The sequence below is a fragment of the Pleurodeles waltl genome, chromosome 11 (assembly GCF_031143425.1).
Source record: "Pleurodeles waltl isolate 20211129_DDA chromosome 11, aPleWal1.hap1.20221129, whole genome shotgun sequence".
NCBI lineage: Eukaryota > Metazoa > Chordata > Amphibia > Caudata > Salamandridae > Pleurodeles > Pleurodeles waltl.
Genome location: NC_090450.1, coordinates 94,334,957 through 94,350,268, shown reverse-complemented (window position 1 = coordinate 94,350,268; position 15,312 = coordinate 94,334,957). Strand labels below are relative to the sequence as shown.

The 15,312-nt window shown below is 44.9% G+C and overlaps 1 protein-coding gene across 6 annotated transcripts in view; it reads left to right on the top strand.

The window, feature by feature from the left end:
* The window catches only part of MYNN (myoneurin), a 237,253-nt gene that overhangs the window by 136,741 nt on the left and 85,200 nt on the right, over positions 1-15,312 (top strand). For all 6 annotated transcript variants that reach the window (XM_069213201.1, XM_069213202.1, XM_069213199.1 and 3 more), the window contains exons 4-5: positions 4,382-4,541; positions 13,428-13,606. In XM_069213201.1, the coding sequence (XP_069069302.1) occupies positions 4,382-4,541; positions 13,428-13,606 (339 nt within the window). The remainder of the gene's footprint in view (positions 1-4,381; positions 4,542-13,427; positions 13,607-15,312) is intronic.

Genomic DNA, 15,312 nt, shown 5'->3' with positions numbered 1-15,312 from the left:
GGATACGCAGTCCAAGAAAATATTTTCATCATGCAGTTTGGCGTTGAAAGCCACCAACGCAACGTGCATTCTGGGGAGGTATATCCATGCTCTGATGGATGATATTTCGTCCTCATTTACGGAGCTTCCCCAGGGTCTCTTGGATGTGGTCTCGGACGCCCAGGCTGCCGCGACCCAGATTATCCAGTCTGGGCTGGACACGACCGACTCGGTGGCCAGGGCGATGGGCACGGCTGTGGTGGCAAGAAGACAGGCCTGGCTCCGGAACTCAGGGTTCTCTGCGGATGTACAGTCGACCCTGCTGGACCTTCCGTTTGATGGGGACAGACTGTTCGGAGCCAAGGCGGATTCGGCCTTGGAACGATTTAAGGAGAGCAGGGCCACAGCCAAATCGTTAGGGCTGCAAGCTCCTTCTTCCTCTGCCTCTTCTAGAATGTTCAGGAGGTTTCGGGGATTTGGGCGTGGCTCTTATTCCTCTTCCTTTCGGGGGAGGTTCCAGCAACCCGCCTCTTCCCTCCCCTATAGGTCATTTAGAGGGAGGGGGAGGGAGGGGGAGGGGGGGGGGTCCGTACCAGAGGAGCCTCTCAACAGCACTCTGCCTCTTCCTCGTCCTCTGGAGGGGTGCAGCAGGGGAAGCAGCCTTAGGCTTCCACCGTTTCCCACTCACTCCTCTCCTGTAGGGGGAAGATTACAGCACTTTCTCCACAAGTGGAAGTCTATCACAACGGACACTTGGGTTCTCGGCATTGTGGGAAAAGGCTACACCCTTCCCTTTCGGGAGTTCCCGCCCCTCATCCCGCCCCGCCCATCTTATTGTTCAGAAGAACACCTCCTGTTGCTAGAACATGAGGTTCAAGTCCTCCTTTCAAAGGGCGCGGTAGAGTTGGTCCCAGAGCAGGAAAAGGGTCGAGGTTGTTACTCAAGATACTTCCTGATTCCCAAAAAGGATGGTCAGTTGAGACCAATCCTGGATCTGAGGATCTTGAATTGGTTCCTCAAACAGGAAAAGTTCAAGATGCTGACCCTAGCACAGGTGCTTTTGGCGTTGAACAAGGAAGACTGGATGGTGTCTGTCGACTTGCAGGATGCTTACTTTCATATCCCGATACTCAAGTCGCACAGGAAGTATCTCCGGTTTGTGGTAGGGTCGCAGCACTATCAGTTTGCGATCCTCCCGTTTGGTCTTACTTCAGCACCTCGAGTCTTCACAAAGGTGATGTCAGTGGTTGCGGCGGAGCTCAGAAGGAAGGGGATAGCAGTATTCCCTTACTTGGACGACTGGTTGATCAAAGCCAAGTCCCCGGAGCTTGTGTCGCATCATCTGCAGTCAACAACCCAGTTGTTGTTCGACCTGGGCTTTTCGGTGAACGTGCCCAAATCTCACCTGGAGCCCTCTCAGCGCCTCCTGTTCATAGGGGCAGTACTGGATACAACATTGAGTCGAGCCTTTCCTCCGCCTCAGCGGATTCAAGATATTCAGGAATTGGTTCCAATGTTTCGAAATGGAGCGGTAGTTCCAGTCCTCAAGGTCCTTCGTCTGCTCGGTCTGTTCGCCTCCTGCATTCTGTTGGTCACGCATGCTCGCTGGCACATGAGGGCTCTTCAGTGGTGCCTCCGAAGGCAGTGGTCTCAACACAAGGGAGATTTAGAAGGCACTGTCAAGATCTCCAGAGATGCTGCTGTGGAATTGAAGTGGTGGATTGCGGGCAACAATCTTTCACAGGGGAAGCCGTTCGCGCAGTCGCCACCAGTGGCCACAGTCATAACGGATGCTTCCACTCTAGGGTGGGGAGCTCATCTGGGGGATCTGGAGATCAAAGGTCTTTGGTCTCCAGAGGAACAGATGTTTCACATCAATCTGTTAGAGTTACGGGCTGTACGTCTGGCTCTCAAGGCCTTCCTCCCTTCCCTTCGTGGTCAGTCGGTACAGGTCCTAACGGACAATACTACCACGATGTGGTACATAAACAAGCAGGGAGGAGTGGGGTCGTACCTTCTCTGCAGAGAAGCTCTTCGGCTATGGTCCTGGGCAAAGGACCATCAGATTTGCTTGGTGGCAAATCATCTGGCCGGGGTCTTGAATGTACGTGCGGACAGTCTCAGTCGCCAATTCTCGGCAGACCACGAGTGGCGTCTCCATCCAGAACAAGTCTGTTTAATCTTCCAGATGTGGGGGTTTCCTCGGATAGATCTGTTTGCCACTCGAGAGAACGCGCATTGCCCGTTATTCTGCAGCCTCCAGTATCCGATGCAGGGAGCGTTGGGGGACGCGTTTCAGATAACCTGGTGCGACCAGTTGCTTTATGCGTTTCCCCCCATACCCTTGATTCCTCGAGTATTGAGGAAAATTCGCCAAGACCGGGCCCAAGTCATCTTAATAGCTCCGGATTGGCCAAGGAGGGTATGGTACTCCGACCTTCTCCAACTCTCACTGTGCCCTCCGCTCCGTCTCCCTCTCAGGGCAGACCTCCTCTCGCAGTCGCAGGGGCAGGTTCTACACCCCAACCTCCAGAGTCTGCACCTACATGCTTGGAGATTGAACGGGGCAACCTGAGTTCCTTCTATCTCCCGCCTGATGTAGTGGATGTTATCTTAGCGGCCAGGCGACACTCCACTAAATCTATCTACGCTAATAGGTGGTCTAAATTTGTGATGTGGTGTGGAGAGAGGCAGATTGATCCATTACATGCTCATCTGTCACATGTTTTGTCTTTTGCACTGTCTCTAGCGCAGAAAGGTTGTGCAGTGGCTACCATTAAGGGTTATCTGTCGGCCTTGTCAGCCTTCATTTGTCTTCCAGACCAACCGTCGTTATTTAAATCCCCTATTGTTCTCAGGTTCTTGAAAGGTCTTCTGAATCAATATCCTCCAAAACCATTCGTTATGCCTCAATGGGATTTGTCCATGGTCTTGACTTTTCTTATGGGGTCCCCTTTTGAGCCTATGCATTCTTGCCCCTTAAGATATTTAGTGCTTAAGACAGTCTTCCTGGTAGCTATAACATCTGCAAGGAGAGTGAGTGAGTTGCAGGCCTTATCGGTTAAACCCCCTTATATAACGTTTTATGGGGATAAGGTGGTGTTGAGGACCAAGGCTGCTTTCCTTCCGAAGGTTGTTTCACCCTTCCATTTGGCTCAGACAATTACTTTGTCCACGTTCTATCCTCCGCCTCATCCTTCCAAAGAGGAAGAAAGACTGCACCGTCTGGACCCAAAGAGGGCGTTGAGCTTCTTTATTGATAGAACAAGGGATTTCAGGCTGGAGGATCAGCTGTTTATTGGATACGTGGGCAAGAGGAGAGGAAAGGCAGTCCACAAGAGAACACTCTCCAGGTGGGTTGTTCTTTGCATTAAAATCTGTTACTCTTTGGCAAAGAAGGATCCTCCTGATGGCATTAGAGCTCATTCCACCAGAGCTAAGTCGGCCTCTTCGGCTTTGGCCAGGGGTGTTCCTGTGGTTGACATCTGCAAGGCCGCAACTTGGTCGTCCCTTCACACTTTTGTGAAACATTACTGTTTGGACTCTGAGGTTAGAAGGGACGGTCATTTTGCACGGTCAGTGCTGCAGGATTTCTTGGTTTGACCATTTAGGCACCCACCGCCGGGCGTGGTACTGCTTTGGGACTCTATTCATTAGGTGAGGAATCCACAGGTAGTTGTATCCATCAGAAGAACGAGTTACTTACCTTCGGTAACGACTTTTCTGGTGGATACATTAGCTACCTGTGGATTCCTCACGGTCCCACCCGCCTCCCCGTTGCCTTTTTGGTCTCTCCAAGCAATCCTTGAGTGTGCTCCTTTTGGTCTTCAAAGTTGCAATACATTTTGCATATATGATATTTGTATATATGTGTATATATATAAATCTATATATATTGTGTATATACATGATTCGTATGTATAATTATATTTATTTGTTTGAAAAAAAAAAAGAGAAGGTTATATTAAATCTACAGCTATTTTATTGCAATGTTGTGTGATTTACAATATTAAGAGATGTTGATTTGCTCTTTCATTGCATTGGGTTATTATTATTCTCATGCACGTAAAAAATGTTGGTACTGTCATCGGCACGTCGGCGAGGACCTCTTATTGCCTGTATGACGTCAGACGGCGTCGCGTGGGCAACAGTGACGTCCTCGTCGACGTGCAGAGACTAGTAAGAAGATTTCCGTCGAATGCTGGCGCCATGGGAGTATTCATTAGGTGAGGAATCCACAGGTAGCTAATGTATCCACCAGAAAAGTCGTTACCGAAGGTAAGTAACTCGTTCGTCTGAAGTAAAAAGCGGTAGGATGTCCTTTGGGACGAACATGTTTACTTCACTGTATATAGTTATTTCAGACAAAGCACAAGGTTATGTGCTCTTCTGTTTTTCTTAGGTGAGAAACCCTACCAGTGTGACTTGTGTGATAAAGGCTTTGCCCAAAAATGCCAGCTTGTTTTCCATAGTCGGATGCATCACGGTGAGGAAAAACCATACAAGTGTGACGCGTGCCATTTGCAGTTTGCAACATCAAGTAACCTAAAGATCCATGCCAGGTAAGAACATATACCAAAGACATGTTTGAAAGCTCTTGGTCCATTTTGTTTATGAAGGCAAGCGACCTACACCTTATACAGACTTCTTTTTAGCCAATATTTTTATTTTACACTAGAAATTGTTTTCTTGTATTATGCTGTGAAGTGTTTTTGATTGCGGATAACGATACTTGATAGGAATAAAAATTGCTGTTCATATATTTTACATATTGGTTACGCTGCAAAAGAATCGTATGAAAGGTTCACAAGGCCTCGAAATTAAACAGAAGCTTACGCTCCAGTGTACGCACTAAGCTGTAGCAAAAAATATCTAACCCCCCTGAACACTCCCATTTTCACTTACAGGCGCAGTAGTTGTGGCATATACTTTGGGCATTATTTGGAGTGCACACAGTAATCACGATGGGGGGCGGTATCTGCATTTACCGGTGTTGTCAGAAAAAGATGGGGTGTTTCACCCAGAGGCTTCAGCTGCTGAAAGTGGGCGAAAACTCGGGGAGAAATACTAAATGGAAACATGCTTAAATTGGTATGGAAGAAGCAGCTCCCTAACATTACAATCTTGTAATGGGAGTATTTCGCTAGATGCCAGTTCAAATTTTGCATGATTTGGAATCCCGCCCTGAGTCTGCTTTTTGTCCCCCCAATTGACTACTCTTCTTGATTCTGTTTCTTTGCTGACCAACCACATATGCATATTTATGTTTTCATGTGTTTGTTTCATACAGTGTGGACTTAACCAACAATTGTATCAGAGCACTGTGCATACCATGAACAAAAGTAGCTCACGTTGACGTTAGTGTATATACAACATGCATTTTGATTAATAGTGCAGTTTACCTCACATAATTTCTTTTCTGTTCACAGTTTAATTTCATTTACTCATTTCCATCTTCATTTGCACATTTCGGGTTTTATAATTCTGTGTAATTTATAATGTGTTGACTACCTTAACTCTTGCCTTATATCGGCACCTTGCAAAATAAATAGCTCCTTTGTGACGTGGTTCAAGTCATTGTACAATTTCCCCTAAAAAGTGTGAATTTCTAGGATTGCATAGTCATCTTACTGATAGATCCTTTTTGTCCTCATAAATAAGAGACTGCAATAGGTATTTGCTTTTAATGAGGATTTTCGGTATTGTTTAGAAAATATGCAGATATGTACTGGATTGCATTCTAGATTTTGGAGGCATGTTCTAAGAAGATCCAGGAAATGATTGTTCATTTTTTTTTTTTTTACACACGCAATGTGTTAAAAAGGAGTGCTTGTGAAATTTATTCTATTAAATATATCTTAGAAGGAAATTACATCCCGCCTTCAATTCTTATTTGTCTGTGTGCTTGTCACTTTACATTTCCTTCTTTTCTATTGGTTATAGCGTCTTTTTAGGTGGGCATTTCTTATCAGTATCCTGAGACCCAATAACTCATTTTCATCCGCTGTTATGACTGGAACATCTTTCATTCGGTTAAGGCTGGGATCCCACCTCTTTTAACCAATGTCTGTATGTCTTCCTTATTTCATTGCACATTTTGTTTAAGTTTACTTTCCCTGGCTGCACGCATTGAAATCGTGCTTTCGCTGATGTATTGGAAAGAAGAATTATTTTCCTGGTAGCACACACTGATACCTTCACTTTTATTGTTTAATTGCGCCTTTACCTAACTTCTTGCACTTTCATTATTTACACGCGCATTTTGTAAAGTTTCCCTGCTCGCACATATTTAACACATGCTTGTTTATTTTTCGTCCCCTGCACCCTTGCCCTTTTCCAGTTCTCCGTGGCATCAATACCCCCCAAAGTCATGTCAAACACTGCCCTGTGATATTTTCAACCAGCACTCCTCCCTTTGTCCATGCATTTAAACCCCCCACTTGCTCTCTTTACCTCCTCTTGGTGCACATTAATTGCCCCCCCCTTGTTTCTTGACACCTTCAACCCCTCTTTGTTGTTTTGAGACCTTGCACATAAAAACAAAACGCTATAGTGCCGCGCCACAGCGCTTTGATTTTAGTTAGTTTAAGCAAGTTTAACAACACATTAACCAAGCCAAATATCTTGTGCATTTGGCTTTGTTATTGTTTTGCAGAACATGTTTAACAGTTTGCTTTGTCCACAGCACTAGACTGCAGTGACAGTGGTTGTTCAAGCATCTCTACTGGCCGCTGACCTTCGTATCACCAGGGCCCCCTGATGAAGAGTGGAGAGCGTATGGGGAGGGTGATGAGATCGAGGCAGGGGAGCGAAGTAGGCTTCAACTCCTCAGTATAGAAGGCGCTCTTAAGAAGACCTCCCCTGAGCAGGGGGTTGTCTATGTTTTAATCCGCATTTGTCAATGCGTGTGATCCTGTGCAAGCTGAACACGTTCTGCTCATCAGAACCTACACAGGGCTGATAAAGCTAAACTAACACCCTGCACAATTACAAATAAAATAAAACTTCTCTGCAACCTGCCTCCTATTTCCATATAACTATAAGGGCTTATTCGCATCTAAACAGTGGCGGTAGGTGCCATATAAACTGCGGACTGGACCTCACTGGGAGAAGCACCCAGGAGTCTGTGCCGTGCCACACACATTGAGAAGGCACACTCATACCGCAGTCCTTTCCCCTTGAACCATCCTACTGCAGCTTGAATCAGCTTCCGAGCATTTCTCAAATATTTGTCTCCGGCCACCACCTGCCTCCTCTGACATCAGGAGGGAGAGCTCTCGCCCAGCCAGAAACGTCTCAGCATATTTTCTTGTTTCTTCCTGGGAAATATTTACGTTATTGCACAGAGCTGTTTGACTTTGGCTTTTTGGCTTTGTTAATAAAAGTAAATAAAAACAGAGCGCCATGGTGTAGTTAATCATCGCTGGCCGTGACATGGAGCTCTGTTTTTATTTATCTTGCGCAATCTTGCACAGCAACATTTTCAGCAATATGTATTTAAAGGACATATTAGAGAGATAATACTGCTACAGAATGCATGAATCAATTTTTCTTCTGATGCATACTTTCGTCAATCTTCCCTATAATATGGTCCTCCACTGCCACATAATAATAATGGCCTCTACTAAAAGAGTGTCACCAAAATATGTGCACTGTGCCTGCATGCGCACACGTATTACAATACACTCTGGCTCCTTCATGGGTGTTGTCAAAAAGCATTGACCAATAGGTTTCACCTATGCGAATTTCTATTAACTTTGTCAATATTTTTTTTTACATATTGCAGAGCAGTTGAGCTGTTGTGCAATATAACTTAAAGTAAAAAAAAAGAAAAAAAGCGCTATGACACGGGCAATGACAAAGCCAATAGAGTTTGCATTGGCAAAACCTATTGGCTTTGCCAATGCTTGTTTACTCCGAGGTGTATCCTGTAGATTTCTGAGACCTTGACTTTCTTATTTAAACGTTTAAGGATATTGAGATGAAGCTTTTTTGAGTGAGTATCTGCCTTGCAAAGTTATTCAAATGAGGATTGGTAGGGCAGGAGTGATACTCATTTTTTTAAATGTTGGTTATAATGTTGCTTGTAGAACTGCTCATAATGGAGAGAGCTGATTTATTTTAGAAACCCACCAAGAAGGGCACGTTCCTGGCCTAAGCAGATGACTAAAGCTTCAAGGGCACTTTAAAGCTGTTTTTGGTTGGAAGATGTGTTTGAGGCTTCTTATTTTTAGGGTCGAGCCTGTGAGTGCATACACTAGTGCATGTCTCTTGCTTGTGAGACTGTTGTGCACAGTAAAGGGCTTGGATCCCGCCTGTCGCTTGCAATTTGTTGGCTTGCGTGGCACTCTTCTTTACAGCCTCATAATTTGTCACTGTAGGCCAGGCACGGTTTACGTTCCTGTATATGGAGCAGGGACCAAGCACTGATTGATTCAACTTAATCAGTGCCCATCTGCTGCTCCCGACGTGATTGAGGTGCTATTTATTATTATTTTTTTTTTTTAACTTCTAGTGTCCTGCAAACAGAAGGCTTGTGACTGGCAAAAGTATGCCCAGCAGGATTAAAAAATATTGCAAAGTTTTATTTTTATAGCTAACTTTCTTTTATTTTGCCAAGTTGTCTTTTCTAATTTGCACTCATGTTAACACATAATCGTGCAGTACATCCCAATCCACCCCAGTCCACCCCACACCAGTCCAAAACACTCGCCCCAATACAATCCACTCCAGCCCATTCCAAACCCCTTACCCCACTCCACTCCCCTCAGACCACACTAATCTAATCTGCCCCTCTGCAGTTCGCCCCACTCCAGTCCAAAACAATCGGCACACTCCAAAACAATCTGCCACATTCTAATCTGCCCTACTCCAATCCAAAACAATATGCCTCACTCCCATCTACCCCACTCCAATCCAACCAAAACAATCTACCCCCACTCCAAACCAAAACAATCTGCCCCACTGCATTCTACCCCACTGCACTCCAAACCAATTTGCCTCACCCTTCCTCACCCCAATGTGCCCTACTTTTAATCCAAAACAGTCTGCCCCACTCCAAACCAAAACAGCCTGCCCCACTCTAGTCAGCCCCACTCCAATCTGCCCCACTCCAGTCCAAAATAATCTGCCACACTCCAGTCCATTTCAGCCTGCCCCACCCCAGTCTACCCCACTTTAATCCAAAAAATCTGCCCACTCCAATCCTAAACAACCTACTCCAATCCAAAAACTCTGCCCCACTTCAATCCACCTTAGCCCAACCCAGTCCACCATGCCCCAGTCCAGTCCACCCCACTCATCCCAATTCACTCTACTCCCGTCCACTACAATCCACCTTACTACAATTTAGTCCACTCAACACCAACCCAATCCACTCTAGACCAATCTACCCCACTCTAGTCCAATCCAGCCCACTCCAATCCACCCTCCTCTAGTTAAACCCACCCCACTCCAGTTCAACCCACCCACTCCAGTTCAACCCACCTACTCCATTCAAACCCAATCCACCCACTCCAATCAAGTCCACTGCCACCCAATCCACCTCACTCCAATCCACCTATACAACCCCTATTCATCCACTCCAATACAATCCACTTTAATCCACACCACAGCAGTCCACGTTAATCCATCCTACTCCAGGCCAATCCACCCCACTCCAAACCACCTTAATCTACCTCACCACAGTCCATTCCACCCCTCTCAGATGAATCCGCCCCACATCAATACAATCCACCCCACACCATCCAATCAACCCCACTCCAATTTTTTTGCATTTTTATATAGCGCAAACTCGACCCGAAGCTATTGGAGCGCTTTGCGGGAGCACCAGTTACATTACACAAGGACACATACATTTTTTTGTTAGGCATGGGGAGATTAAGTAATTTGCCCAAAATCACAGGGTGTTGAGCTGAAGCCAAGACCCAAACCTGGTTCCCCGGCTCCAAAGTCGGCAGCTCTGGTTTTTACACCACATCATTTCCCTCAATTCAACCCACTCCAGTTCAGTCCACTCCACTCCAGTCCACCACAATCAACTCCTCTCCAATCCACCCCACCCCACTCCAAACCATCCCAGTACAGTCCGTCCACCCCAATCAATCCAGTCCACCCCAACACAATCCACCCCACCCTAATCCACCCCACTCAATCCAATTCACCTCCAATCTGATCCACCCCACTCCAGTCCACCCCACTCCAGTTCATCCCACTCCAGTTCATCCCACGCCAATCCAATCCACCTCACCTCAGTGCAATCCACCCCATGTCAATCCAACCCACCCAATACACCCTACTCCAGTCCAGTACATCCCCTCCAGTCCATCTCACACCAATCCTTCCCACCCCATTTCAATCCACGCCAATCCACCCCAGTCTACAATCCGCCCAACTCTACTACATTCCACCACACCCCATCCCAGTTCAGACACCACACTCCGGTCTAATCCATCCAGCCTACCCCACTCCAATCTAATCCACTCCCGTCACCCCCACTAAAATTTTCCCAATAAAATCCACCCCATCCTAGTTCACCTCAGTCCAATCCGCCCCGCTCCAGCAATACCCAACTCCAATCCACCCCACACCAATCAGTGCATCCCACTGCAGCCCCAACACCCCAATCCACACCACTCCATTTTAGTCCACCCCACTCCAATCACCATACTCCACCCCACCTCAATCCATCCCACTCACTCCAATCCACCACACGCTATCCCAGTCCAATCCATCCCACCCCATCCTAGTTCAGTCCCACCCTAATCCAAACCATCCATCCAGCCCACCCCACTCCAATCCACCCTACTCCAACCCACTCCACCCCATTCCATGTCCAATCCACCTCACTCCAATACAGTGGACCCCCACTCCAATCCTTTCCTCCCCACTCCAACCCACCCCAATCCAACCCACTCCAGTCCAGTCTAATCCACCCCACTCCAATCCATCTAACCCAGTTCAATCTAATCCACCCACTCAAATCCACCCCAATCCAATCCACCTGACCCCATTTCAGTTCACCCCACTCTGCTCTAGCCACTCCACACTACCCCAGTCCAATCCCCACCCCTCTGTACTCCAATCCAATCCACCTCAGTACCTCAATCCACTCCAACCTATTCCACCCCCCACTCTACTCTGACACTCTGCCACTGAACTCTACTCCCCTCTTCTCAACTCTACGACACTCTAACAAATCCACTCTGCGACACTCTACCCCCCCCTCCCCCACTCCACACCACTAACTTTTTGCCATGCTGAACAGCAGCCACGCAGGTTTACAACATGGCAAAACATATTGCCAAAGCCAATAGCTCTTGTATAGGCGAGACCTATTGGCTTTGCCAATGCTTGTCTTCATATGGTAACTCTCCCTGAGTATGACTTTGCTTGTATGTACTTTTTAAGTCTTGCAGATCAGACAGTGCAAGCAGTCTGATGGCAGAAAAGACCTGATGCCAGCGTACAGTGGTCTGGCCAAACACACATGCGCACAGGGCTGGAGAGAGCCAGCACAGGCTCCCAGTCTGCCTGGGAGCGCCCTGGGTGGGTGCTCGCAGTTGATCCTGATTCTGCTCTGAGCAGAGTCAGGATTGGAGCAGGGCAGGCTGGGAGCCTGTGCCTGCAGGCTGAGGTGAGGACCAGCGCGGTTCTCCTGGCGGCCCAAGTAAGTTTATTATATTTGTTTTAATTTTATTAATATTCCTCCCACACGCGCACCACCCCACCCCCTCTTACATCGCGAGCTGCGACTGTTCGTTCTGCTTTCTTTCTGATCCAACTTTGATTAGTAAAAAAAAAAAAAGCACCCACGTCATTTTGTAGGCGTGTGCCATGTGTGTTGCAAGCGTCTGCATAATGAGGTGGGCTGATGCGTAAAAGTGCTTTTTGTTTACTTTTTAGGCATGCTGCACAGCATTGGGAAAGCTATTCAGCATTTAAAAAAAAAAGAAAAAACATTGACAAAGCCAGAAGGTCCCAGAGGCGAGTCCTTTGGGTTTTGGCAAACCTTGTTTGAATTTGAGTGTTTTCATCAAATATGAACCTTGGAGAATGTAGGTGTTTTTTGAGTGTGATGTTTGCATCAATGGCTTTTACCTATGTATATGCAGTGGCTTTATTTTAACTAGGAATCCGAGGGATGCATTTTGTCTGCAGTATTGAATTGGAGTTGTCCTTTTTCCATTTATTCCAGTGCAGAAGTGCTATCTGTGAGTTAAATTTTGTAATATATTCAGGCCAGTTTAGATTTGGACGCAATTAAGTATAGTCTGCATACTGGTGAAAGTAGTTGTGGTGGTGGTGGTGGTGTCGTCATCATCATCTTTGGTAAGATGTGATTCATATCAATCAGAACATCTGTGAGGCTTCTTGCCCATTGACAAAAGTAGCACTAGTTTACTTCCAAATGAGTCTTTATGCAGGCTTAAGTGGTCCAGTTTGCATGTTTTGTAATAGTTGCTCTGTGGATGCATCATTTTAGGGTTTTAAAATATGGGTCTTTTTGGTTGGGAACACAAGAGGACGTCATGAAAGAGCAGGATAAAACGACCTCCTTTTATGGGTGAGCGCAAAGCACTCCGTCCATTCTGGAATCTCTCTTTGGGCTTCAAACCACGTCCATGTCACATCAGTCACTTGCATTGGTTCGTGGGTTTGCCTTTTAAAATCCGCTTGCTTTCATTTGTGAAAGGCATGCATACGTCATGCCTTTTTTCCGATGTTTAGCCCACCTACACAGCACCAGTAAACTACTAAAAACATATGAGGCTCAATGTTTTCAGCCTGGGGTACGGACTACTTTATCTGTTTATTTTCCACGCAGCGGGATCACGCTGCATTTTACATGCCTTTTTTTTCCCTTTACAACGCTAATAGCTCTAACTCGAGCAAATGCGAGACCCGTTGCATGAAAATGCTTGTTAATTCTGATACCCTTCCGTTGGGCATTCACCCACCATGTACTGGTGTCTTATGTAATAAAATCTAGCCACTGTATGGTTCCTGTATTTTTGATTCTCTTATGGCTAGTTGGGATGGTCTGTGGTGAAGAAGACGGAATTATTAACCAACTAACAAAAAAAGATAAATAATTGATATATTGGGTTTCCAAGGATTAAAGGTGTGGTTCACAGGGCGTTAGCACTGTAATAAATATGTAAATGTAAAAGTAGTCATAAATTTAAACTTCAGACCGAATGGATGGCAAAATGGATTGTTTGTAAGCATAACTTACATAAAAATATTTTGAAATACCTACCACAAATAGGTATTGTATTTCTTCCAAAGATCTTTGCATTTTAAATTCCAATCAATAAACTGGGACATGGCACCGACTTTACAGCTGTTGAAGAAACCCCGACTTAATAATGTCTTAATTTTCGCACTTTTTTCTTCTAAATTCTTCTATTTTATCTTACTTGACTAACAGTCCTGTTTCTCACTAGAAAACACAGTGGAGAGAAACCATACGTCTGTGATAGATGTGGACAACGATTTGCTCAAGCTAGCACCCTGACATATCATGTTCGAAGACACACAGGGGAAAAGCCTTACATATGTGATACATGTGGGAAAGCATTTGCGGTCTCGAGTTCTCTTATTACACATAACAGAAAACATACAGGTAAGAACTGAAACAATGCCATCGTGTTCAAGTGTTTAGCTTTTTTCCTCTGATTAAAACTAGACCAGCCCCTCCTTCGCACAGATGTTTGTATGCCTGCATCATCTGATTCTCACGATGTCCAAGTCTAGCTCATAATAAAACTCTAGCTCCTATGGTACACCTGAATAAAACAGAAGTATTTTATTTAATTTTCATTATGCATAATAGCAAAAATATATATAACAGCTTTGTAAATGTAGTTGGAGGGATTTAACAATTGTTTCCTTGCATAAAATAAACTGATACTAGAAAAAAACTTTAATGCACTTTTTGCATAAAACATGCAAGATTCACAAAGAAAATAGAAACTCAATATGTGTGTTTTTCTATACATGGTGTATATACTTAGTTTACAAAGGCATGTGTATATTAGGCACAACATTTTCAACGGGCATTAAAATGTGGGGATCGTCAAAACATGCTGTGCAGATTTGGATTTGGTTCACACTCAAAAAGTAGTAACTTTGTGACGTGGCATAGGACTTGGAATGCACGGCCTACCCTTGTCCAAGCACCTACCATGTACCCAAATGTGCCAGTCGTACGGAAATTGAGTGAAGGAACTCAACTATTGCAGTAATGTGTGTAAAAAGGAGTAGCATGAGAAAGAAAAATATTTTTGGGGGAAACGTATTAATCTTACACATAAAAAAAAAAAGAATTCCAGCCCTACTTTTGAAAAATGAATCTATTTTGTACGTTATGAACATTACAGTAGGCCTTCATTTTAACTTGGTCGGAAATACCACAACCGGATGCAAATACTATTAGTTCTCAATCCCGGCATTTAAGGATGTGGGATATTTTGTACTTTATAGATTGTTTACTCTTGCAAATTTTGCTGGTTATATCCGACAGAATATGCCCACTGAAAAGAGGGTAAACGTGTGGGAATCGGGTGTGACAACTTGTATTTAGCCATCACCCCCCATTCTCCCCTCACTACTTTCTGTGAGGTTGTAACCAAGGCCTTATTGTATGGGTAAATTGCACAAACCGGTCTGGGAATAAATACATTTGCAAGTGAAGCACATGCACACGCTTACTTTGTTACTGGTTTACCTTAGTAATTCGTTATCAAACCTTTGTCAGTTCATTCTATAGTGTGTCTAAAGTTGAGGGGCCATATGCATCATTATTACAGATTGTGATTATTTAATTACGATTCTCTGCGAATCGCAATTAGGTAATCGCTATTTTGAATGTATGAAACTCCCTGAATTTCATTTAGCATTTCCTAATGGGTCGCAAGTCAACCTACCTCATTAATATTAATGAGGCAGATCACAATTTGCCACCCATTGGGAAACGCAAAAATCACAGGGATGGTGGCCTGCTGGGCTCAGCAGACCACCATGTCTGTGATTCCTTTTAAATAAAGCAATCTTTTAAAAAAAAATGTTTTTTATAAATGTAGCCTGTTCTCCTTAATGGAAAACGAGATGCATTTAAAAATGAAAAGTTTTCTTTTCATTTTTTAAGAGTAGGCAGTGGTCCATGCGACCACTGCATGCTCTTAACAAATGTTTTCGCTACCATTCACAAGGTGAAGGGGTCCCTTGGGAGAATCCTTCTGTTTTGCAAATGGGTTACCTCCTACTTGAAGTAGGTGGTAATATGCAAATGTTTTGCAACCGCATTTCGGTCACAAAACATTCCTATTC